Source organism: Pipra filicauda, unplaced genomic scaffold, assembly GCF_003945595.2.
Source record: "Pipra filicauda isolate LSUMZ 115617 unplaced genomic scaffold, ASM394559v2 scaffold50_size3627746_pilon, whole genome shotgun sequence".
Taxonomy (NCBI): domain Eukaryota; kingdom Metazoa; phylum Chordata; class Aves; order Passeriformes; family Pipridae; genus Pipra; species Pipra filicauda.
The window spans coordinates 2567796-2595653 of NW_024104654.1; the positions used below are offsets into that span (position 1 = coordinate 2567796).

Here is a 27858-nt window from a genome sequence, read left to right on the forward strand (position 1 = left end):
ACATTCTGCAGAATCTGAATAAATATTAAAACTCCAATATCACACCAAAAAAAAGGAAAAAACTTTTAATTAAGCAAAACTCATACACAGTTAAGTACTTAGGGAAGCAAATAACTCTGGGCACAAACTCAAGTAGATATCACCAATTAGTATTTCAATCAGTTAAAAGCACGTTAATATTAATATTTAATCACAACAAAATAGAATTAGAGGAAAATAAAGGAAAATAGCTGTATTAAAAAGTGAATATATATTCCTACTGGCTCATACTCAAGGAAAAAGATGATCCTGAACACACAATAGTAACAACGTGGTGAATATGGAACCACACTTCACGGAATTAGACAAGCTGTTTTGAATAGTACAATTTATATAAATACCTATTCACTTAAGGGGTTAAGAAAAAACAGGCTTTGAATAATCAAATTATGATTTACTTCTTTATATATACATATTGTACCAGTGATCCTGACAAACAACATTAAGCTTTCCCCATGAGAGGGTTCAACATTCCCCTGTATTAAAACTCAAATGCCAACAGGAGAACTAAAGACACCAAAAACCTTGCTTCAAATTGTCCTTCCTGAGGCTTTGCTACTAGCAAAGGTGGCTCTCCACTCCTTGTCTTGGGGAATCCTAATACACTTCATGAAGAAGTCAAATACTATCTTAAAAGATGAACTGTAGGGAGAAAAGGCTTCTTTCACTCCACAAACATTTACATCTAAAGAGAGGTCACGGTATGCAGCTATGACACTGTCATATGAACATGGAAATGCTTGTGGGATTTGAAGGTGTTTCCACAAGATTCACAGTGACTGTAGAGGATACCTACACATATCTGGAGCTCCTGCCACTACTGTCATTTTTGGCAAAGAGAGATCGTATTTCATATCCCTCTTTATTCTTATATTTTCACTTCTTTCATTGTTTCTCTTATTTTTGAAGTTTCATTGTGACTGAGGAAAGGGAAATGATAGACTTTGAAATTCATTTGAGATGGGGCTCAAAGATATTTTATGAGATTAATGCTTCTAATAAAATTTTGTAGCAGGCAATGTATTTGAATTAAAGCTAGACTCTATTTTGAATCTGAGAATTCATACAGAAACAGGATGAAAGGGTATCAAAGCATGAACTCAATGTCTCAGTGTCTACAATTATTTGATTCAATGAGACTTCACAACTTAGTGAACTTAAGCTCATGTGTATGCAAATCAGCTGGCCTACAACATAAAAAACCTCCAAGCTTTGCCTACAAATTTACCCATTTACAACCATATCCCTATACCTCTAAGACTTGTAACACATTCAGAGGTCAAAAATTAAGCATTTAACATATTATCATTTCTGTACTTTAGATATACTCTAGACTATTAGGTAAATGTTGAGGAATGACAAGTCAAAGCAAATAATAAAATCACATTATTTCAAAGAACTTAAAGCAGCATCCTTAAATTTGTTAGATATTTCTTTTTATTGTAAGCTTTCTATCAGGTCACTAGCACTACAACTGCGTATTTTCAGGTTAATTAAATCTGCTTCCCTAAACAATCTGAGTCATCAATTCTTCCTCCTCAGTTTTAATTTTACAGTCTCTTTGCCTTCTTTCTTTCTTCCATTATTCTGGAATGGTTGCACAACTTGCTCTGCACTATATTTGGTCCAGGAGGATGGAACAAGCTCTTGGGGCCTTAGGCCACTCAAACCACCTCAGCTGAAAGTGCTCCATCTCCAACTGGAATCAGGAGCTCTGAGAACTACACTCTTGCAGCTCATCACTAATAGAGATGTGTCAACCAAACATAAGCACAACACCTTTGCACTCCTGGCTCCTAAGCCTGTAGGTTCAGACTGCCAGCAGAAATGGCATCACTTACATTCTGCATAAGCTCAGAACCTGACTTGGACTAAATATAGAAGCAACAGCAATTTGCTGTCACTTCTATCAATGACAAAGGCATCACTCTTTAGCTATAACATAGGTTAAGCAAACCCAAGCAATACAGATTTTCACTGCTGGGGGCTATACATCTGTTCCCTATCAATTTTAACATAGCAATGATGTCTTAACACTTCCAATGACATTAATAAATTTCTTCCATACACTGTGTTGCATATTTTAATGGCATTAATACTCTAAAACAGCTACACAGAACTGGGTAAGATAAGCTTGTTAGCAAAAGTGCTATTTAAAGACTGTCAACTAACTAAATTTCCAACACAAATGACAAATAGGGTATGTTTGGTATCAAGGAAAGGGAAGGAACAATATGGTGTTATTCAGGGGAGTTTATGGAAAGAGAGTTTGGAGCTGGTGAAGGAGATTGATTCAAAGCTCTTCAATGCAACAATTTTCTCCCACTGTTTGTGTAAATTGCCTTTTATATCACTATGTTTACATGTTCCATTAAAGGCTACCAAGATGAAGACTGTTGAGATTACACTACAAAGTGCTTATCTAAGAAAACATGTGTCAATGTAGGAGTAACCTTCTTCCATGCTACACCCTAATAGATATGTCAGGTGCAGATACAACAAGTTATCTACTAAAGTATTTTATGTTTCACTTGTCTTTTTTTTTTTTTTCAGTTATTTCTGCAGTACTGTTGATAAGACAGGCAGAACAAATATTTTCCAAGGACAATTGAGTTATGTATGAAGTACCACATGTGAAAAGTGGTTTTGATTTCCACCTACTTTTAGGGAAATCTCAGAAATTAGATATGTGAAAGAGCTTACATTTTTCCATCATCAAGAGAGAAATCAAAGGACTGTTCTCATAAATTACCGACTTTGTTATGGGTGAATAAAACTACAGAACTAAAATTATTCTTACTACATTTCCGTATTTCTTATGAAATCTTAATTTCCTCCAGTACCATGTAAACTACTATAAACAACCTTAATCTCATGCAAACACTTAATCCCTCAAAATTATTCTACTGGAAAGTATGAACCCCTTAACTGGAAGGAGACATCTTTATTCAAAGGAAAGTTCTTATAAACTCTTTATATGGGTTTCATTTGAATTTGTTTTCACTTATTGAAAGCTAACAGATCTCAACAAAATTTTTTCATCACAATTTCAGAATATATTTAAATTTGATTTTTATTCTGTTATCCAGCATGATCTAAGTGGTGACATTTCCCCACACATAAGTACTGCTTTCTTATTTAAGAGCCTAATCTTTTAGAAAGAGCACCTCCTAACTGACCTTGAGGTAACAGAAGTTTTTGTGGATGTATACTGTTGACAACTTTAATGTTGACATTTAAATAAAAATAAATGTCTATGAGTAGTATTTACATTGGACATTTAGGTTCAGAGAACTCTGCACTCAGTGAGAGAAAAAAAGCTTGTAAAGAAATTCAGAGCACCCAACCCAGATCCCTACTCTGAACTACATTTGGTTTTTAATTATACAGGAAGAGCAGGGAAACAAGCCAACTTTGCCTGAAGTTAGCTCTTACGAATACTCCCCCATCCCTCTTGTCCATAAACAAACAATAGTATTTGAGGCTAGAAAGTATGCAGCATTGGTATCTATATTTCTAGGAGCTCAAATTGTTGGTGAACTTCTTTCAGTGTTACTTATCCTTTCAAGTATTACTTACAGATAGTAAAGAAATTGGACTGTGAAGGATCCCTCTGAGACCCCACTGGACACTTTCCAAAAGTAGATCATTTTACTGTATTCTATTTAATCCTTTATACACTTTTCAATCCAGGTGACAAGGCTGAGAGGCATATAAACACAACAGTTTTCCAATAAGACGGTACAGCACAATATAGTATCAATCAGACACAGTACCACAACACGTTCATTTGGTCAGTAGAAGCATCAATCACTTTCCTAGCCTGTTCTGACAGTTCTTACATGCAAGCTAAGGGCTGGCTTCTTTCATGTGGACACTGAGATTGATTCCCTGGCATCAGGAAGACTTAAGTTCAGTTTAACAAATGCTTATTGCCAACACTGGTTTAAAAAATAATTTACAACATTTGTCCTTCTGCCTTTTGGCAGCTACCTAACGCTTCTTGTCAGTCACCAGAGACTGCCAAAGGTTTGACTACATACAGAAACTCACTAAAGAATCTGCAATGTGTAATATTCAGATCTGCTGATGGCTGTACAGTAAAACTATTTAATTTTATTCAAGTAAAAGTAGTAGAATTAACTTTTTAAGATGAGAGGACTAAAAGATGCATGAAGGGCTTGAACTTTTGAAATGTAAAAAAAAATAAAAATCTGCCACTCAATTATACAACTGTATGAAACACATTTCAGTAAGAGTTTTAAATTTGGGAAATGAACGTAAAATGTCCTTAAAAGTGAGATTACATGTGACAGATACAATAAAAATTAACACTATTTCACAAGGCAAGCTATTTTAGAATAAACTTGCCTTCAACTTCGTTTTTAATCCAGATTTTTAAGTTCTCATATATACTTAATATTAATATTGAATTAATAATCCAATTAATATTGAAGTAATAATTCAATTTCAATTAATATTGAAAATAATTAATTCTAGATTACATAGTCTAGAAACAAATCAAAAGAGCAGATCAGTGTATGGTAATCTGAGAACATATTCATTGTAGACTAAAGTAGTTTAAATCATCTTCAGGTACTGCTCTGGCAAGGACCACACAGAACACAGTATGTGTAACTCAGTACCCCTTCTTCCCAAAAAGAGCAGAGTAAATTAGGCTGTTAATTTCAGTGCTGCTGTGGCTGAGCAGATTTCACAGCCTGCAATGTGATTTCCATGCTACTGGAAGATAAACCCAGAGTTCCTCTACTTTTTGAAGACTGTCTTAAATTTAAGAGCTAAAGGAGGAGGTGGCTACATTTATACTCGATAAATCTGATCGGGTTGTGTTAGACAAAAGAAGCCACTGTACTACAAATCATTACTCTCAACTTACCTGGTGCTAGCCCAGCAGTAGCAGGACTTCCCATAGAGGGGTGAGAGAACAAGGCTTGAGAGAAGGCAGACATACTTGACTGGGATACATTACTCAGCCTAGAGGTTGATCCTCCTTTAGGAATAAACTCACTTGCAGAAGGATTTGGTGTCTGTTAAAAAAAAATTAAAAAAACCAACATAAATTAAATTTTTTTTTTAAATGAGAAGGGATGAACAGTGCCTACTTGGCAGAAAAAACTTCCTAGGCAAGCCTACTGAGTGCAGGGGATGTTTTTAAGGTACATACAGCTTGTTGACAAGAACCAAGAATACTGGAAGCTGTTTAGCATGAACAAATTGAAATGTGCTTTTAGCTCATGCCTGAAGTAGTATAAGCAAGGCTTTCCATATGAACAGCTGGTATATGAGTTCATACAAACACTTTGCAAAAGGCTTTCCATAAGCATTACAGTACAAAGTTAGAGACTTGACACTGAGAAAGCTTTGCCACAGCTGCACAGATTGTTCCTCCATGACTTGAGAGATTTCATCTCAAATTCACTAGCTATTTCAGATTTCATGTCAAACTCACTAGCTATTTCAAATTAAAGAAGCAAAAATGATTCCTACTAAAGAAGCCATCCCTGCCTCCATTTCAAATAGACCTCTAAGTTCAGGGTTTTTGTGAATTTCTGTTTTAATTACCTACTTCATTTATGTAGCATGTTTAATAATGAGGTTTAATTAGGTACCACAGAAAAAAAAAATAGAAGTAGAATGATGGTCAAACATCCAGTATTTGTTAGTAAAGAAAATATAGCATATAATCAGTTTCTAAATTCTATTAAAATCTGTACAGTCGGTTTCATATTTTGGTGTGGTGGTGTTCATTTTGAGGTGAGCTTTTTGTTTGCTTTGGGGTAGGGAGGGTTAGAAAAAGAAAATCCCAATTTGAGCTCAAAAGGCTTATTATTGGACAGCCGATTACAAATTACATTAGCGAAAGAAAAAACAAATTAAGCCAAGAAATAAAACCAATTATTACATGAACACTCTGAAAAGCTTGATTATTAAATGACAGATTTCAGTTTCTTAAGTAATCTTCAGAGTACCTCTCACAAGTGTCTAAACAAATGAGATAAAATAAGCCAGCATAAAAATAGACAATCGCAATAAACAAGGGATACTATTAAGATAACCCATGATGTTTCTTTAAAGAAAATTATATTGGACCACTTCAGGTTTAGGCAGTTTTAAAATGACCAAGTATGTCAGCTGTTACTTAAACTACCAACATCAATTTTTACCAACTTAAGTAAAGTGGTATCATAGAAAGTAAGTTAGTGCAAATTAGAAAAGAAGTGTGAATACCAACTTAGGGAAGAAAAGTATTTGAAAAGTCTTCTTTTCTCTTAATTTGTTTTTAAGACCTTTATTTGAATATTTCTACCACATATCATATTACTAATGTATTTCAAAGCACTGAAAAAGAAGATTCTAAAAGTTGTAAAATTAAAGAGGATGCACAGGTTAAAAAGGAAATAGTATGAATATTCTACCTTTAACAACAGTAAATTTTAACCAGTAACCACCTTATGATGTCATCTTTACAACGTTCTTTGTCATCTTACATGTATATGTTTCTGAATATTCAAGGAACCAAATATGCAGACTGGTGGGGTATAACACATTTATATGGGTAAAAAGCTCATAAGAATTTTAAAACTCCTTAATCACAGTTTTGGAAAACTTGCTAAGATGTACAGTAATACAGCAAAACAAATTGTAAGCTGCATTATACAAACCGAAAACACATAACTGACACGTTTAAACTCAAAAGGTAATATCCTGGACTTATGTGAATTTAGGTACAAGAATACCTAAGAGAATGGTGTTCCTCTAGATAAAATCTGGCATGTAACCCTTCAGCCAAAACTGCACCGAAACTGGAGAAAATGACAGAGGTGGTAAAGAGTTGAGTAGAATTTGTCCAAATAATGATAGAGCTCAGAAATCAAGCAACTGTGAGAGCATGCAAAAGAATTTGTAACATCTTGCTAAAAGCACGTAATTTCAAAGAACTACAAGATCCACATTTTCCCACTGCTAAAACCAGCCATGACATGTGCACACCTCTACTACACCTAAATATTGTGTGAACTAGGTGACAAGAGAAGGACATGGCATTAGTTTTGAAGCATGCAAGTGCAAAGAAACACACCTTCTGGAAGATAACATCAGCATTTTCTACAGCAACTGAGAGAGTTCCCAAAATCCCATCCATACCATTCCGGCTAAACTCTTGCTACTTTCACCTATAAACAACTCCTACAGCACAGTGATGCTTCTTATTTCTAAATGCAATCTACAAGTTTTCACAGACCAGTTTTGGACCTGGAAGTTATTTAGTTACTGACAGTTTTCATCTCTAAAAGTTATTTATAAACATCAAAATTTTAAAATGTAGCTTCACTTTAAAGAAAGAGCTCTACTTTAACTAGTAGGTATTTTAGTTTATCCAAGTGAAAGGAGTCAAACCCAGGAATCTGCTACAGTTGACCTGGTTTATGATGTAGAATTACAAACAGCAATGGCTCAAGTTCCATTTTTTGATGTCACAATTCAGTATCAGAATCAAAGCCTGCTAAGATTAAATTACTGTTACATAACTTTGACAAAAACATTGTATATGAGAAAACAGCTCTGATTTGCAAAGATAGACCCTTTACTATGAAAGCCTGTTTTACGTCTCTGTGATGCTACAAACATGAAGACGTAATCCAAGACTTTCCCCATTGGTAAAAAAGTGATTTAAATTTTGGTTACAATTTTAAAAGATCCTTCCTCCTTCAAGTTGTTAATACAGAAAAATACCAAGGCTCCACAGTCACCAGCTAGAATAAACTAATCAAAGAATTACAACAAATTTCAGTAATGTGTGGTCAAAACTAGCAAATACTGTCAGATAATTTGAAGCTTAAGCTCCAAGCCATGTTTAAATTCCTTACATCTGTGTGAAGCTGCAGTTCTTAAAACGTTTTCAAAAGCATGGAAGTTTTTATCTGACGTAAAAGGCTCCATTTTCTGCATACACTTTTCTTCCAACAAAATAATTAAAATAATTAGGCCAGAATAAATGACTGAATTAAGTGAGAGAGTGTAATATTACTATTAGTTCTGTAATATTTAATCTTTTATTTATTTTTCAGTCTTTGTAGATAACTTATTCTGCAACTATCACCATGCAAATACGCCAGAATTAGGAAGCCACATTCTTAACGGCCAATGATTCAAAATATTATGTTGTTGGTCTCAAAAAATATCCAACTCATAATATAAAGTGTAAATTCCAGTGTTAGTTTTACATTTGGATCAATGGTAAGCTTGAAAACCTGTTTAAATAGGAACTATGCTTTAGAATCCTACCAGGTATTCTTACAGCTTTTCCATTATAATCTTATCAAACTTCCCAAAATAAAGTTGAATAAAAGAATAATATTTTTTATAAGAATTAAAATAATCTATATACTATGATGTTGAAAACCAGCGAACGTACTTTCTAAACCCCAAACAATAAACAATGCCTGCTAGCACTGCCTACACTAAGTCTATATTTTCAGTTTCAAATGCAAACATCCTGTAGAAAGGCACATACAAAACTTCTAAACATTAATAAACATGTTTTCAACAAAGGGCATTAAACAGAAACAAGTATAGCTGCATCAGTTACACTGTGTTTTTCTAGAAAACCACCTAAAGTGACTTTTGACACCTTTGCTAAAATTGCTATCATTCCTTTTTCCTCTCAGCCTTGTCAATTTAAATCTCATCCCCCTTCTTCCAGTATATTCATATAAATGTTGCTGAACTAAAGCAGCAAAACAACTTCTCTAGTTATTATTTGAATTAATACCTACATCGTGCATTCTCACCAGAACAATTCCATGAAGAAAGTTCACCAAAATATCCTATTTTCAGATTCTTTGTATCTCTAGTCTCTCAAAGAGCAGAACCTCTTCAGTCAGTTTGGCAAACAAACTTCCAAAGACAGACCACAAAACTGACTCCATCTGGTTTCACATACAAAACCAAATTCTACACTTCTGTACATCAGAGCACAAACAACTTATAAACACATATAAATACAGTCCCAATGAAGGCTGAATTTAATCATGATGCAATTAGTAAGGATGGATCTACAAAAGAAGTAAAAAAGCAGGGGAGGACTATTTATTAACTCACTTGTGCCACCATCCAGCACAAGAGTTTGTCTAGTGGTTTTTATGCTTTTACAGGTATAAAAGAAAATAAAATTAGAATACAGTGTGGAGGGGAAGAAACAAAATATTTTGTGACTATCACAAGAAAAAAAAAATTCAGGGCTCTTTAAAAGAAGGTGCAGATGAAAGCAAAGAGCAAGCCAAGGATCCAAGATGAAGACCATCACTGGGAGGACTACACAGCAGCATGCAGCATGACTGTATGTTGAAGAGTTGCACATATCAATAGATTTCTGTAAGTCAGACATAAAATCAAAATTCCTGTTTCATCAGCTATCAGTTTCAATACACATAATTTGTCTTTACATATTGTCTTCTCAGCAATAAACTTCTAAGGCCCCAGTGCTGCATTGATGCATAAATGAATCCTCAAAACGCCACTAAGTACAGAATTATCCTGTAACACAGGGACGCACAAGTCACAGAGCCTTTGGAAAGTCATTCGAGGATCCCACAGGAATACTGAAAACCACCCTTCTCCCTCTCTCATTTCCCCTTCAGCATTTCACAACACAGCACAGAGCTGTACAGCAGCACAGCAACCCTAGCAATTTCAGTTCTGGTCCCACATCCAACTGAAGCCCCAAGCAAGCTACCTAATGCAAAAAGTAGGCCAATCTCATGTACTTACCACGCTAGAAACTGGATACAAGCCTTTTTGTTCTTTTATGTTCTCCTTCACCTCTAAATTCATACTGATCTGTTCTGACATCCCAAATTACATAATTGTGTAATGGTTACAGAAAATCATCACTAAACTACACCCATGTTATAAAGCAGGGCAGTGCTTTACCGGTCTATTTTTGGCATAGTTTTCATAATATCTCTTAGGAATACAAAACCATGGAAAAGTCTTCCCTGGTTTTTATGTGTTGCTATTTTTTTTGTCAGGTTTTGGGGTTTCTTTGTTGTTGTTTTTTAATGGGCAGATGTTCTGTATGAAAAGCTTCACTTCACAGAGCATCATTGCAATCCCTCCATTTCCAAGATTACTCATTAACTATGAGATCAGGAAAAGGACACATTTTGTGATGTCAGAGCAACCCAGCAGGCACTGGAGGTCACCAAGGGCTTCAAAGTAAATCTCTCTCTCCCACTATTGAATTTGTTCAACATGCTACCTTTACTGTAATTACCGTGACAAGTCATCACATCATTCATACAATAGGCTCTAATAAATTTCAATTTGGCAACATTATTAGTTGTATTGCTCTACTGCTCTTGCAGAAGAGTTAGAGTCAATTTCATTAAAAGTGGGTAAAATTTGTTGGCTAAAGACTTATTTGTTTATAAACCAGAACACAGGCTCAGACAAATAAAACTATTAGCAAAGTTTTGTTACAATTGACAAGTAGATCTCACTAAAAAGTCAACTTTTACAGATTTGGAATATTTCACATTTCTTTAACAAAAATCTTTCACAGTACTGCAAAGACCCTTAAAGTCTTAAAAGTTTATATTCCTGATGCGATATATTTGAAAAATTCATTTCTATGATTATTTTTTTGCTCAAGAAACAAGGAATCAGTTATTGATAGAATCAGTTATTGCTTAAGAACTAATCTGTATAACTAAAATGGACCTATTTCTACTATTTTAAGGAGAACTACCATTTGCTAGACCAATGCAAGTTTTAGTACCTTTCATGCTTCAGTCTTGCCAGACTCCACAGATTCTCTGCAATCCCTCCTGTTCCTTCAATTCTATTTATTACAGCTGAACATCCTTCTGTTTGAATTTCCACCATATGTGCATATACATGCTTTTCTCAAGTCCACATCTCTATGGGAAGCTATGCAACTGCATCACAATACAAAATCTTAACTGCACAGTTTAAGTTAGGTAGCTGGGATTCCGGCAAATAAACGAATCTGGAATTGCACCCTTCAAAAGCTACACGTTCTGCAGCCAATCTCAAGTAATCCCAAATGCTGCTAAACCTCAGAATGCTAGGAGACCTTGAGCTTCCTTCTCTTTGCCACACTTTGAACACTACTTCAGAGTGCACAGGTACTGAGAAGACAACTGCTCCTGGCAAGAAGCTTCAAGTTTTGAGCTACTGACTCTCCAGCCTCCAGAAGCATTTTTTGCTCCTACTCTAAGTGGAGCAGATTAACAACAGCATTTGCTGTGCCACTGTACAGCAGAGAAAACAATGGAGGACAGGAGTACAAATGGGGCTGTTCTTGCCCTATAACGTCCACTTGAAAAACAGAGATCAAATTTCTGCTTCTGTCTTCTCAGAACAACTGTCTATTAGTTATGGTTTACATTTACTATTAGATGCACATGATAAGTTTGGTTTGTCACTCTTCTATCCCTTCAGAACAGTACTGCTTCAAAGGCTCCCACTACTCTCCCAAAACCTTACCTGGTTCTTCTACCAATGTTCCCTTTCTTTTCTCCATCAGTTACTGTGCTGCTTCCCCAGCAGCAAAAGGGCCAAGACAGACTGAAAGTCCAAATTTCCCTAAACAATGTAGCATCAGTTCACCTACATCACACTGTCCATGACTCCCCACTTCAGTAACACAGAGATGTCCAAACATCAAGCAATGCAAAACTAGTATAGGTATGGAAAGGCTCTTGTAAGAGTTTCATGTTGGCCCTTACATGGCAGAAATTCAGTGAACCGAAAGAAAATCTTAAGGTGCCACAAACTCTAGGCATAATCTGTTGTCAATTTATCCATTTCCTTCACTTAGAAAACATCAAAAACAAAAAAAAACCTCACAGGAAGACTAACAATCCCTGAGAAATCAAAAGAACTACACAAGTAGAAACAGTATTAGCAGCAGTGGTGCAATTGCCACCACTGTAGTAGTTTTCATCTAAACTCCATTTTAAGGGACATGAAGCATATTCATCCTAGACTAGAATTATCCTTCATTATTACTCCAATGACTACCTGCTAATTCTGTAAAGAGATATTCAAATGCAGTTGTACCACTCCCCTCTTACAGAGCGGAAGATGATTCAGGAATAAAGTTAAATGAAGTTTAATATATTTCTCAAACAAGTTGGGAAGTATAAACTATCCCAACATAAAAACTAAAAATTTACACTTCCTGATCATGGTGATTACATCTTCGAATTCTGTACTGAGAGCATCTATTTTCATTAAGTGTCAATCATTTTAACAAAGATCACTAATTTTACTAGTAGAAACCTTCCTCACATGAGCATTAAAATAAAAGGTTGTGTTTGTTTGCCTTTAGAATACATTTCATGATTACTGTTGCTCCTTTTCCTCAGATTATTGCAAAATCAAATAAAGTAAATAGCTCAGCAATGGGTGAAGATAATAAAACATCTCCAAGTCACTCTCCTGGAGGGCTACTATGCCTACTTTGTGAAATAAATATTTGATTTGAACTCTACTCAAACGTGGAGTAACTGCTTCTAACATTTTCCAAAATTTAAAATAAAGCATCCAAAATACTGAAAAAGTGACTAGTAAAAAATAATTTTACCTGTAAATTGTTTTCTGTGACTCTGTTCCACCAAACCATATTGATGGGTACTCCTGTTTTACACCTGTCAGCCAGACAGCCAATAGGGTTCTTTGATTTTCTTGCTTTTGATCCCACCGGAACTATCCTCTCATCCAGCATTCCCAGTCGATACTTCCTGGGCTATGAAAAAGAAGGAGAGAAACCAGGCCACTCCTAACAACCCTCATCTAAAGCTACACTAAAATAGGTATTACATTGTGATATGATTTTTGGATTGGTGGAATAGGAAACAATTTGCAAGTAAAATTTATCTGAGACTGTTTCCTTTCAATCCTGACTATTCGAGTATAATACACAATACTTAAAAACACCCAAAAAACCCCAAAACAATATGAAAATAAACTTCAGGGACTACTAATTATTTGTAAGCAAAACCATCCATCACAAGTCAGCCATTGAAATATGCATACAAATTGGGGAATTCTGCATAAATGAGGAATTGTTTAAAAAAAGGAAAAAATCCGTATTTTTGAAAGAGATACCTTCAATCACATCATAATAATGAACACTTCCCTTGAAATTCCTATCAAACAAATTTTAAGTTCAAATTTGCCATGACTCCTGAAGATTGGTTTTAAAAAAATCAGATAGAACTGAGTAGTCAATTGCAACAGAACTCTGAGAAAAACATTTCTGCTCAGCTTAATATTTGAAATAATAATTTCACTTACTGTCTTAAGTGAAAACAGACAAGAATTACCATGATAAATGCAGTCTTAAAATTGAGAGAGTAAAACATTTGAGGAAGTGAACATGCAGAAGTTATTTGCACCTCAATAACAGTGACACTTCTATTACATTGGCAATTATCTCTACAAATAAAATTATTTATATCAACATTAAATTTAAAAGGCACACCATAAAAAAAAATATGTTAAATACTTTCAAACAGGTAAAGTTTTCAAAAGAAGTTTTCCAGATTTCTCTATGCTTTCAAACCTATGTGTAGCTACCTAGACAGTAAATAGCACCAAAAGAAATATTTCAGCATCTATGCATATTTACACCAGGACCTTTTGTATCAACTGTATCAACAACTGGACCAAATTTCAGGGGCTGGTCTGGTTTTCTTCTGCTGTGGGTTTTACTCAGGTATTTTTTATGTGAAAGTGCAACTATCATCATCTGGATATAGACAACTCTAAGCAATCAAAGCTTAACTTACCTTTAGTCAGATATCTACTTCACCTGGCACCTTAGAAATCTTAGCAAGGTGTACCTTCATACACATTTTAAAAATTATTCCTCAAGAAACAAGGAAAGAATCTAATTGCAGAAGATTCCCCACTCACATACAAACTATTTGTAAAACACAGGACAAAATGGCCATAAAATGGCTGCAAAACCAAAACCTAAACAGATTTCCTCCTCTGCTTTCCTGAAGCCTTTTAGGCTGAAAGCTTTGGAAAGAATTAAAACTGAGTAGAGTCAATAGTAGCTCATTTGCCTAAAAAAACTCAGGCAAACAAACAAACCCTCCCTCCCCCCAAAAATAACCTCCACAAACAAAACAACAAAAAACCCCCAAGGATACCATCAACGATTATGAACTACTAAAGGCAATAAATTCCATGGAGGACTTAACCAATCTTAATAACAATAAATAAGACTAAATTTTGCCATACCAGTTAGAAATCTGGTAAAGTGTGTGATGAGTAGCACAAAGTCCTCCTGTAGTTCAAATGCAAACCTGATCACAGTAAATCTAAATATTGGTTGTTTATCTGGAGAAACTCTAAACAATTGGGCAATTTATCTCAGTAAATCAGAAAGACTACTAATATCCTAAACTGAAAAGCTGTAAGGTCTGAGAAGCTACATATACAAGTCAGGTTGGACTTTAGGGTAGGATTTTAACGCAGCATGTATTTCTCTTAGGCTGACTATTGGAAATAACATAATGAAGAGTAACAGTTTTCCTGGAAGCTTTCCCATCTCTCTCCATGTTCTACCAAGAGCAGTGGTACAGTCAGCCTCAGACTACCAGATTGGAACCCAGTGTCCAAACACATTTCCATTCATAAAGAGTTCTTTTAATCCTCCATAATAACAGTTTGTCTATAAATATTTTGAAAAGGAGAACCAAAACAAAAGAGGAACTGAGCCAAGGTGGAAGGCAGCTATTTTGGTTCCAATGATATTCAGATTCCAGGCAACAGGATGAAACTGTATCTTAGGCTTTATGAAGGACCATACTGAGGGTGAGGGGCAAACAATTGCGAGTTCTAAACCTTAAAGCCACACAGAGACAATATGAGCTCATATACCAGTAGTTCTTGGCCTACTGGTATAAAAAAAATGAAACTAAAAGTGGGTGGGACTAAAGTAAAATTTTACTTTCATTATCTACTGTAAAACTTCACTAGGGGATTACCAGGTCAGTATTTCATTGTTTAGACAGACATTAGAAAATGGAATAAACAATATTAACATTTGGAAATAAATTTTAGTCTATTTGGACCAAAGTTATTCTTTGAGCATTCAATGAGCAAAATGGCATGACTTAGAAAAGCAATCTGAGTTTAAAAGATATCAGAAAACACAGTATCTACCAAGAGGAAAGATTCAACAGAACAGAAAGCAAACAGACTGAGCAGCTTGAATAAGTGCATCAACTCTGCTACATCCCTGATGTCTGCACAGAACAGCAAATAAAGCAACACACAACAGTGCTTAAGAACTTATATATCTAAACTCATAAATATATCTACCTAAAACACAGAGACATGACAATCTGGACTAAGAAACTCAACTTTATGCACGGGGGCAATTTCTCTTAGATGCTTACAAAAAAACCTGCCTTTTTGCCTTCCCTAAAGTCCTTCTATGAGGTAAAAAACCTGTTCAGATGAAGGCATAGTTCAACATAATGAACTTTTTCTGAGGCAGAGAAGGTGAAGAATTACATACTTCATAATCCTTTATCAAGTATTTCTCAAACTAGGCTGTAACTCCAAATATGGTTACAAGTTCCGAACTGAACTGTAAAAGATCAAAATCATCACAATTCTTTTAAATGGAAAAGGCTAAACTACAACCAGAAAAATCTCAGAGAAACTACAAAATCCAAATTACTACAAAGCGTTACTGGAAGAGTTCAAATCCTCCAGGGAAAAAAGTGTGAAGCAGCAGTAATTACTGGTTGACAATGTTTACAAGAGGCAGGGAGCAGCTAACTATCTTTAATTGCTAGCAATAGTTCAATCATAGCTAGTAATTATAACCCTTGCCCTGCAGAACCAAGCTGCTGCCAGCAACTCATGATAGGAACCTATCGGTTGGTACACTTAATAGGAAGGATAAACCCCTAAAGTCTGAAAAACATTAAACTTGAAACAAGAGAAATCCACTCCAAACACAAAAAGGCCTTTCCTAAGTAGTATGGTCACATGAGAACACTACTACTGATGAGTAACTTAAGTAGCCCACGTTAGAAAGTATTCATGAAGTCAGCTTAATTACTTTTTTTTCATTCATTCAACAAGAACTTTGGGAACATGTTTAGCAAGTTTAACAGTGTCTTTGTCCCCTCCTCCTCCTGTTTCATGGACGTTGGCAACACCACACTTCCTTTTTCTAATTCAAGATTAAACTGCCTGCTGGTGGTGTATGATATTATAAGGCTGTCCTAGAGGAATAAATTTTAAAAGAAAATATTTACAAACATTCAAACTGTAAAGACTCCCCCTGTTTAATAATTTTCATGTAGTATTTAAGTCTGGATAAGCTGATAAATCAAACTACACAATTGCAAAGTTTTCTTCCCCTGAAGATCTCCAACTGGATTTTTTTCAGGATCACTTTGGTCCCAAATTACATTTCTGTTCCTTAAAATGCACTTACCTCTAGCAGGCTTTGAATTTTGATTTATAAGACATATTCTACACCAAAACATACACAATTAAGTCTGGCATATAAATACATGAGGAGGCTATTAAGTTTTAAAGTATTGTCAAGAATCTGAGCTATGGTAATGCTGTCTGTGTGCATCTACTACCAAAGTAAACAGAAATTATCTTAAACCTTCTCCATCACAGGCTAAATAAAGCAGATTTATGTTAAACTACCATAGTTAAAAGGCGTCACAGTAGCATTTAGCTAAGGCTCATCTGTTGTACAGTGAGTTGATTGTATTTGCACATACAAACAGAAAAAAATAAATTAACAAAAAATATTATATTGTCAGACAGAAAAGATCAGCTATACAAACTCAATTTCCTTGTACTACTTAGAACAAAATTTAACAATATGTACAATCTTAAGTTTCAATGCTGACTTCTGTAAGACTTCATTTTTTGAAAAATTAATGGCAAAGAGATCATTAGAAAAAGAGGTTAAAATTTAAAAGCTAGGCTTCTAATCCATTGAAAGAGAACCAATTTCTGTTTTACTATGCCTTGAAAACTTAAAAACTAACTAAATCAAATTCATTGGTATCATTATCGATATTTTCACCCAACAGCCATAACCTATTAGCTGGAGTAAGACAAGTACTTGAAACACCCAGCCACAGATGTGAACTTCAATATGTTATTGAGGAAAAGCGCAACAGTCCAGGCAGAATCCCTACACAGGCACAAATCAGCTAAGAAGCACCTTACTCATTAATACAGGTCCATAACTGGATTTAGTAATATGTTACACCTAAAGATTAGGTATAGTCACCAGGAATATACTAACAGATTTGCAAGCTGGAAATATGAAAGAGAGAAGTCGACTTGGTTCTTTTTAAGTTTTGTGGACAACAGAGCTACAAAACCCCTTCACATGGATTGGGTTTGTTCCTAAGCAAAACACCCTCTCCTCCTTCTCTTTTATTACACTACCCACTGGTAGAGAGGCAAACAATATCTGTGTTTTCTCTATCTCAACTTCTGAAGGTTGGAACCAATTTTTTTACATTTGATCCACAAAAAAAGGGAATAGGAGCCTGGTCAGCACATTAAAAACAATTGTGTAGTAGGCTGGTGTTTGCTGTTGGGCAAAAAAGTTTTTTTTCCTTATAAAGAAAAGAATAGTATGCTAACACTTACAATGCTTATATGTTTATAATTTTGAAGTTTCTAATACTATACATTGAGATTACATGCATTTAACAGACTAGCCACCCTTCCATCTGGAACCCTTTTTTGAAATTGTTCATGAAAACCTGGTTTTGGCTGGGGGTAAAACTTTCACTAGTTGAAAAGTATCATACAGAAACAAACAAAAATTATTCTTCTGCCCAAAGAAAACTAAAATGTGCCACCTTCTATCCATAAAAACCCTAACATTTGTCATTTAACATGGAAATAGATTTTATTCCAGAGTAACATATCTGATCACAGCAAAAAAACCATTCTTGGTTTAAACAAATTTTAGAGTCAAATATGCAACATTTTAAACTACAGCTAAGGAAACCTCTTCAGGAGTACATACTAAAAAGGTATATTTCACATGCTGAAGGCATGCAAATCTTAAATTCAGAAGGAGGAAAACTAACATATCGAAGTCAAATCTTTTCTCACCAATTTTGCAGCCTAGCTAGGTTGGATGAAGTACAAACTATCACAAGAGCTAAAGTCTGGCACAGATGTAGTAATGCTGACGAAGTTCTTTACTAATAAATTAATACCACCTGTTGAACTGAAATAAACTGGTGGAAAACCAGGTGTTTTCCACCACCATTAGAGTAGATAGTTCTAACTGTAGTGAAGATGTCACAGTACCACCACCTCAAGATGCACTTTCAAAAACTCCATTGCTAAAGGAGCAAATGACAGCTTTTTTTTTCCATGTTTAAAGGTCTCTTTGTTAATAGGCCAGAAATTTTTACATTACTTACAAAAAAAGTGGAAAAATTATGCACAGTTAAGAACCAAAAATACAGGTAAGCAGGCTAAAGACTGGTGCAACTTTTACTCTTTACTCACCATATGATTTCTCAAAAATGGTATATTCTCTAGCTGCTTTAATATTTGTATAGTGACTTCAACAAATATGTGCACAAGTTTAAAATATTTTAATTATTTTTCTGCAAATCACTCTTAAAGACTACATACACCTTGGCCTAGAGAGAATCAAATAAAGTTTGTAAATATAAACAAAAGTACCTTGCATATTAGTTACATCTGTAGTTAACTGCCTTCAAATACACAGCAGTACGAGGCAGTAAACATTGTAAAAATGTTACATATTTCTAAAAGGAAATCCTTTAATAATTTGATTTCTTATTCATTACAATGATCACTAAATCATAAATAAATAAATCTGAATAATATATTCTCTCATGTCACACTTGAAAATGAAAAATATGTACTTAACTACATAGTAATAACAAAGAGAGCAAGAGCACATAACCAGGGAACAATTCCAACAACTAACTATTCCAAGGAAAAGCGTAAACCAGATTAGATTATATCATATCCCTAAAACACATTTTACATCATGGTACTACCTACAAACATTTATTAGTTTTTCTAGAAAAATATAGTCTGTCTTTCTACATTCCTGCAACAACCTTTTTTTGCATGCTTTATAATTTGTAATGTTTTATTATTGCAGTAGGGGTGGATAATCCCAGAAGGAAAATTTAAGATTTGAAATATAAATTTAGCCCAGGTACAATAAAATCTGTGCAGCCATAATTCTGTCATTTACAACACAGTGATGTGATGGTTGGTAATGACCCCTCAATTTATCAGAACAGGATTCATGCTCCTGAGATGGTATGCAGGACGTTATTAAAGATGAAACAACTGTCTTGGCACACTTTCATTAAAGGTAAGTACAGCAAGACAAAACATGGCACATACAGCTTTTCAATGAACACCACTGAACCATATAATGATCAGGTACCAGAGGTGTCAAAATAAAGCTGGAAACAGGAAGCTGGAGAGACATACAGCTTCCCAACAGGTAACAAAACTAGATGGAAGGCAGGACACTCAAAAATAAAATAGCAACCATTAAGGTTCTAAGAATTTGGTTTCCACAGGACCTGAAGTCAGCATTATTGTTTTCTTTTAACTTGAGAGGGCAAACTCTCTTTGTACTCATTAAAAAGCTTGCATTTATGGAGCCTAGGCTTACAGGCAGTCTTTTGTTTCAAATAATTTTCTGTGTACATTTAATTAATTCACTTTGATCAGCAGAAATAAGTCTGCTGTCCAGTCTCACTTGCTGTAGATCTCCATAGCACTAAACAGCAGCACCCTGTTCTGGGTGAACTTCAATTAATCTCTCCTATACTTTCCATTCTGATCTAGTTTAGACTCTGTCCTGGCTTCTACTCACCTAAAACCAATGGAAAGTGTTCTACAAAAGAAAATTTCTTCAAAATACAAAAAAAGCAGCATTAAAATTGTATTTAAAGTTGTTCACTACAGCACTTGGTTTACCCCTTGCAGCCTGTGAACTGAAGTCATTCTCACCTTAATGGACCTCCTCTAGATGTGACTGAACAATTAAAAAATGAAATGGCAATAAGTCAGTGTTAGAAACTTTTCATAAGAGTTCAGTTTTCATGAGGATTGAAGGTATGAAAAAACAAAGTAAAATGCAAAAGCAATGCTTTTCACTATCCTGTAAGGCTGACCAGTGATAAGTAGGGGAACCCTTTAGCCTGGATTGGTGGCAACAGTCTCAGAACAAATGTAAACAAAAGTTTCATAATATATTTTCTTTTTAGTGTATTAAGCTGTCACATCCTTGGCAGCAGATTCTGATCAGTTATGTCACACGTTTTTAAGAACTGTTTACCAGAACCACCAAAGTGAATGCAAAGATTTTTCCACCCAGATCATTTTGGATTTAGCAGAGCACACTTTTCTACATAATGGCTAAAGTCAATTTAGGAAAAACACCCAAGAAGTTCAAGTTCAGAATATCACCCTATTTTTAACAAGCATAACATGTGTTTGAAGAAAAATGAAGTAAGCATGATATCGTTACTCTTTAGGAAAGTGTGTTAGTCTATTACTAAGTCTAGCTTTTGTTCCATGCTTCACAAATCCTATTTGTGCACTGTAGATTAATACTTACCCGGAAATCTCTTATAGGAAATTCACTTTAAGGTTGCTTGTCTTACTGCATGAAGAGTTACAACAACCGGACAGTAAATCCAGAAGGTTTTACAGTTGACAGAACCTCCACCAAGGCTCCATCTACAGAAATACTTAGCTCCTTTGATTTCATTTTAAGTATCCTATAAAAATGTCTTTAAATAGTAATCTTAGCTTTCCTGAAATCTAAAATTGAAATGCAGTTTAATAATTTCTAAACAGAGATAATTACCTCAAAAACATTCATAAAAATTCAAGGACTATGTTTACTTTTTAAACAGAAAGTAGAATGTCTTTAAACATCAAAACAGCCAAAAGCATATGAAACAGCCCAGACACAGTAACTAATTTCAAAAAAGCTGTCTAATTAAAAAGCAAGGATATTCTATGATGAACTACAATCATCAAGTCTTATCTTTAATATTTTATTGATATCAAATATTTGTCCACATGGCTTGCCCATTGTTAAAGGGCTGCCAGTATAACATGATCAGCAATATCCAGAGACAATCAAATTTGCTTAACACAGCTATGTATTATATGCTTTTACAGAAACTATTCACAGTTCTACACAACACAAGCATGCAATTTTTACATAGTTGCAAATAACTTAATACTTCAAAATATTTAAAATATCACAATTCTAATTTGTAAAGGAAAGCAATTGCTCTTTATTCACTTACCAAGACTGTATTATATCTGTCCTCCAAGTCAGTGATAAACGAAGGAAATGCTGGTTTTGCCAGCTAGTTCAGAACAAACAAAACTTTAGACTTGGGCTCTTAGCAAGAAAATGAAAGTTTTTTTCAAACAGTAGATGTTGTTAACACCTACATTTGAACTAGTCACCAAGGCTCCCTTTATACAACAGGCATCAAGCACTGCCTGATAAATCACATTGTTCAAGCTCTAATGAGGTGGGGGGAATCATACAATTTTTTAAATACCTGGCACTCCATCATTTAGTGCTTTTATAGAAATCACTTAATACAATTTGAACACTGTACTAAAAAAATACTAAAAATATGAAGAACTTACATCTGTGACTACTTGCATCATATTGGCTGGCAGCAAAAGTCAGTCAGTCACAAAACTGTAATTAATTTCTCATAATTTAGCCATCAATTTTTACCCACTTAAAGCAGTCGGGATATCTGGTCTTTTCCAAAATATTTTCCTCAGTGTGAGCTGAATGTTTCTTTAAGCTGTTCATCTCTCTCTGCTGACTATAGAGGGAGCCTGGATGCCTAGATTTAAATAGCTCAAGTAGTAGCATATGAAAACCTCCCCTTTGCTAGTATTTAACAACCTTTAATACAAACATACATTACAAAATACCAGTCATAATAAGCAAAAAATTAACACACAAAGCAAAACACAAACCTCTTTCAATTAATGCCAGTTATGTCTGAAATATTAACTAGTAATCAGTTTCACAGATAAATCTTACTCTTGATAGTATTTTAGCAGCAAGTGAATTAATTGCTCCTTTTTCTTGGGGGGAAAAAAATGGACCAAGTCAGAAAACACTCTAAATTAGTATCTGAGCTTTGAGTTATCCACACTCAAACATGAATTGGTTTGTTTTAATTTTGTACTGTTTAATTAGCTTTGAAGTGATTTTTAGAGGCAGTGGTCACTCTTGCAGTACTTCTGTATAATAGTTCATTTTCTTTGGTGCAGGTGGTTTATACACAAACACAAATTTACACACAGGTACATACATATGTGTGTATATATATCAGTTACTGCAGATTGTGTTGAAAAGGAATATATGATTAGTTTTGGTCTTACCAGCCTCAGTAAGGGGATAAGCAACACATTCACAGTTGTTTACATCCAACTTCCAGTGCACTATACTGGCATTAAGGAAAAGAGCAATGCAGATATTCCATGTAGTTTGGATACATCATAGTATTAGAAAATTAATGTTCTACAACAGCATTTAAATGCTACGAAACAGTGTGATGGGTCAACCACAGTAATTATCTTTAAGCTCAATCTTTGCCTGCAGGAATGATACAGAGCATGCTGATGTAGCTTGCTTTCATTTACTACAGGGAAGTTCAAAATAATGCGGCTAATAAGTAGTAAAATATGAGGGTCATCAGTGAAAGCAAAACTTAGTAACTGGTTGGGACAAGATAATGTCTTTTTTTGATAAGCAACAGTTCACAAAAATGAGAAGGAACTCTGGTGTAATCAAACTTTTGTCTTTTATTCCAGCCACTGCATTTCTAAGTGTATAACTGGAAAGCACCACAATCTGCACTGCTGCAGGCCAAAGGTGTTTGAAGATGACGTCTAGCCCTCAGCAAAGGAAAGACTTCTCAATACAGACTAGAGGTGGGAGGAGAAAACCCCCAAACTCTAGCTTTCCAATGATATCAGGATGTCTTTTAAACTAAATGCATTTCAAACTGCTATAATTATTATCACATAAATGGGAGAATGATTCTTAACATATTTTGAACTTGCTGCCACGAAGGCTTGAGGTCATTGTCCTTTAGTAGAATAAAAGTTATTTGTTTTCAAATTCAATGGGCTATGTAGTAATTTTCATATTCAAAGAATTCTTATAAACCTCAGTTTACAAACGCCTGGAATATTTCTTAATAGCAGCAGTAGTCTGATCTGATGTAGCAAAAAATGAAGTAGGTAAGATCTTATTTATATCAGCAGTGACATATTAAAATAAATCTAAGAACATTAGAAGAATCATCCTTCTTTCAGGTAGCATTTCAAGTTATTCCAGATCTTCTTCCCTGTCAACTGACAGACAAATATGCTACTTAAGATTTAGTTGTTGCCTACCTTCCTCCTTTGAGACACGCTGAGGGCAGCAAAGTCATTAAACAAGGATGAATTTGGTGAAGTCAGTGGATCTATAAAAAGAATGTAAAACCAGTATGTTATATATATATATGTACACACACACACACACACATATATAGCTATTATTTAAAGAAAATTTATACTTTTTACCTTATTTCTGTATAGATAAAAATAGTTATGACAAAGTTAATTGAAATGCTGCTTCTTAGCAGAATTCAGTGAGTTAAATTGCTGTTGACACTATTTAAAGTCCACCTAACATTTCAAAGCCTTCATCTGATCAGAAAACCTGCTGTAAGTGCTACTTACATGTGCATGTCATTTTTAATCCTGTAGATAATATAACAGAGTGTTTCTAATTCAGCAGAAGCTCCTCCAAATAGCGTTAACAAGCACTGGAACAGGCTGCCCAGGGAAGTACAGGAGTCACCATCCCCAGAGGTATTGTGTAGATGTAGCATTGAGGGACATGGTTAAGTGGTGGATTTGGCGGTGCTGAGATAACAGCTGGATCTATCTTAGGTCTTTTCCAACCTAAAGGATCCTATGATTCTATGATCTTCAGTTACCTGAAATTTGCAACCTTCTGTTTAATAGTCTTAAAAATAGTGATGTGGATTTTGCTTGTCTTATCATTATTCTGCACAAATTTAAATCAGAACCAATGGTAGTAAAAGTCTACATTCTGTTAGTAACTTTTTATTGCTTTTCTTTGTCCCTGTGCATCCTTTCCAGAGCTGAAGTACCAAAAACATGCAACTCAAAACTCCAAACTGCATGGATAGAGCTGCCAAATTAGCAGATGACTGCCAGTTGTAAACATTGGTGTTTTCATGAAACACTTTCTTCACCCATAATAAATACTCCATAAAAGGGTAATTCTACAAGTGAAGCACTGTTTGGCAGGGCCAGGGAGGAGGTGGGGAAAGGATCTGAGAGACATCAGAATTTAAAATGGTTTCCAAAAGTCAGTCTGGTTTCTCTCCTTCACATGCATCACCATCACTACTTGGCCTGTCACAATTAAACTAACTGCATTTAAAACTGGAGACCTCCAATGCCTTGAATAGCTAATTGTCCAGTGGGACAAAAGAAGCAGAGTTAATCTCAAAGGCTCCTGGAAAGAAACTAGGAAGAATAAAAAGAAAACTCCCACAAATTTTGACTTTCAAGCAAGTTCATTTTACAGTAGTTACTAGCATGCTTAAAAAATTATAAATCTAGTAAGTAGACTAGCTGCAGGGTCGGACATGCAAATGGAGTTCTAGAACATAATTTACACAGCAATTTTCAAAGAAGAAATTTATTTTAAATGTATGCCCTTGCCATAAGGGAGCAGTACCCTCTTCTTTGGAACTTAATTTGACAGCTACAGATGAAATAATCTGCAGTGATTCTGAAGAGGACATTATAAAGCTCAATATACCCTGCACAATAACTTAGTGAGTATGTAGGCTTGGACTATTGAGACATTTTGTTCAGTTGAAAACCATGTTCCCTATAGCAGGGAAAAAAAATATAAGATGTAAAGTACTGCTTGCAGTAGTTGATTTTTACCAGCTATTGTGTGACACATTTCACAAAATCCATACACCCTAAATTTAAGGGAAAACACCTGTACATTAATTCTACACAATAATTTACTCAAGAAGCACAATGAAAGGGATACTATGGTGAAGCAACATAAATGCTTAAGCTATCAGTGCTTTACAATGGATATCCAAACTAGCATTTCACTTCAAGTGACAGGACTGATAATGATTTTTTTTTAGTACTCCCCCTCCCAAGCAAAGAGAAGGATGAAAATTTATGAGCTCAGTACCACTTCAATTTTGTATTAAGAGTAATTATACACTATACTTTTGTTAAAAAAAAAGTTCTACTGCATCTCAAATCAAACCAGAGGACAAATAAAATTTCCTTAAGTGTCAATTTTGCAAAAGTGAATCTCTTAAATTTCCAAACGTACTTCTACATGTATTACTTTTGAAGTACTTACCATGGCCTGCGTACTGCTTGGCACTGTCATTGAGAAGGCTAGGGGAGCTGCTGCTATTTGTCATCCTCTGCAAAAATAAAAGACAAAAGTGTACATGTAAAATAAAACTATAAAAAGATCAAGCGAGGGCATTGGGTATGACATTTAGAAAGTTTTAAGAACAAACTATGAAACCTGTGCATTATTCACCATTTAGTAAATACTCTAAGTATATTAAAACAAAACACTATCTTCTTTAATTTCTTCTAAATTGGGAGAGTCTACCAAACCTATGGTTCTCTTCCTGCATGTTGTCAGAACATTAGGTAAGCCAATTACTTATCTCCTTTAAACATTCTTTCACACTGCACTCCTGAAATAACTCCTCCCTTTAAGATACAGTATCATCACAACATGAAACTTCCCCAACAAAAAATATTCAAATTAATTAAGTATTTGATAGATTCTTTTTAAAAATAAAAATGAATGCTGAAACCTTTCAGCAAAATCATGCAATTCTCTCAAGTCAGCAGGACATCTGAAACCCTCTCAACACTCCTCCTAGGCTCCACCTGCTTCTCCTACATTCCTCTAGAGATATGACCTAGCGATAAACTAGAAGAAGTGAAGCAGTGCTGCTCTAAGAGCTACTGCTGCTTTGACAGTGAAGTTTAAAAGTGTCTTCTTACTCCTGCTTATAATTCTCTTTGACCAGTTTTCCAACAGGAAGCACAAACATGAGAAGGAAAGGGAGGCAAGGTCAGGAAGTGTTCTTCATCACTAAGAGAGACAACAAGTAATTTGTTAAAATACTCCCTGGCAAGCTTTTGGCCCAAATCAACCCAGAATCTCCCAGCCAATTTCCAGGCACTATTCAGCAGTGAAAAGGTTTGAGAACCCTTCACAAATAGACAGTCTGCACTCAGACTCTGCTTTCGTGGGTGAGCATACACCAGCACAAACAGGCCATTTTGTGCCAGCTGGCCCTAAGCATCAAGGAAAGTTTCCAGGCAAGTTCAGTTTAGTAGTCTAGACACAGACTGACTCAAAACTGGTCACCAGAGTTGTTCTCTATGCTTACTTCTTTCCATGATCAGTCTCAATGTTGGTGGCAAAGGGCAAGAACTGCATTACTTCAATGCCATTTCATCTAATTGTTGACCAGAAAGATCAATATTCTGGAGTAATTTTGGCAAGAGAACAAACAGAAGCTGGAGTGCTATTCAATATGGCAGGACTGTAAACCTATGGCAATTCAAGTGTCTCAACATTTGCAGTTTTCATAGCACCACTAACTTCATCAGAAGCTGCAACTTTTAACACTCATCTAAAAAACCCAAATAGATTGTGCAGAGTAGCTTTTACATGGAATGTAAAATTTACACATGTAAATACTATGTAACCCTTCAGCTTCTTCAAGACTTGAAGGAAGGTGTCTGTTATGTGCTCTTTCCTTATTTTGATATCACCTGTCTCATGCTCCTAAATATACTGAACTTCTTTCTTACACAATGTAAATCTCACTAAAAGCTTAAGTGATGAACACATACTTTAAACAAAAAGCATGCCTCTTGTGAAACAAAGTTTACTTATTTTTACAAAAGATGGTAACAATTTGAGAGACTCACACTAAATTAACAATTTGGACAAAAGTCCAAATTCAGGGAAGCTCAACCTACTGTTCACCGTCATCAGAATAAAAATACACCAAAATCATTTCTGGATTACAGTAGCTCAGCTAATCATATTACATATTCCCTTCCTAAGCAATGGAAAGAAGTTAAATAGTTTTTCACAAATACTTGAAAAGTACATCTATTATGCATCTTCTTTTTGTCATTTGATACATCCACACTGATCCTCATAGAACAAAGGGGTTCAGGAAGAAATTTCCTAAAGGGAACCTTTCAGATTTGCACAAAATTTGTCCACGTTCAGATAAAGAGTATTAATGTCTATTTATAATACCAGATTTATTAATAATTTTAATGTAAAAGGCAATGGTCTGTCAAAACAGGAATAAATATGATATTGAGAACTCATATCAAAAGGTGGTCAAGGACATGGCTTAAACTTGGAACCAAGCACTTCTTTGCCATCAATATACTACATCCTTGAGTACAGGAATTAAACATTCAACCAACAGACTTCTAACATGAATAGTGATGTGACTGCGATGACAAAAACCAGCGCTGACATGATGATCACTGAAAACACACGGTGTGCGCAAGAGACTGCAAGAGCACGTTGTTCTGGATTGTGAAAGCACAGTGCAAACAAAGTTTAGGAAC

General features: G+C 35.0%; 1 protein-coding gene across 7 annotated transcripts in view; it reads right to left on the minus strand.

Annotated features, from left to right (window-relative positions):
* Positions 1-27858, minus strand: part of PAN3 (poly(A) specific ribonuclease subunit PAN3) — a 79871-nt gene that overhangs the window by 31747 nt on the left and 20266 nt on the right. For 6 of the 7 annotated variants that reach the window (XR_003541826.2, XM_039386869.1, XM_027727195.2 and 3 more), the window contains exons 3-7: positions 25589-25655; positions 23569-23639; positions 21438-21500; positions 12671-12832; positions 4937-5087 (exon numbers count right to left, since the gene is read on the minus strand). Coding sequence is in view for 6 of the 7 variants with exons in the window: in XM_039386869.1 (XP_039242803.1) it covers positions 4937-5087; positions 12671-12832; positions 21438-21500; positions 23569-23639; positions 25589-25655 (514 nt within the window). In the remaining variant the exon portion in view is untranslated. The remainder of the gene's footprint in view (positions 1-4936; positions 5088-12670; positions 12833-21437; positions 21501-23568; positions 23640-25588; positions 25656-27858) is intronic. The other variant, XM_027727196.2, reaches the window with a different exon arrangement.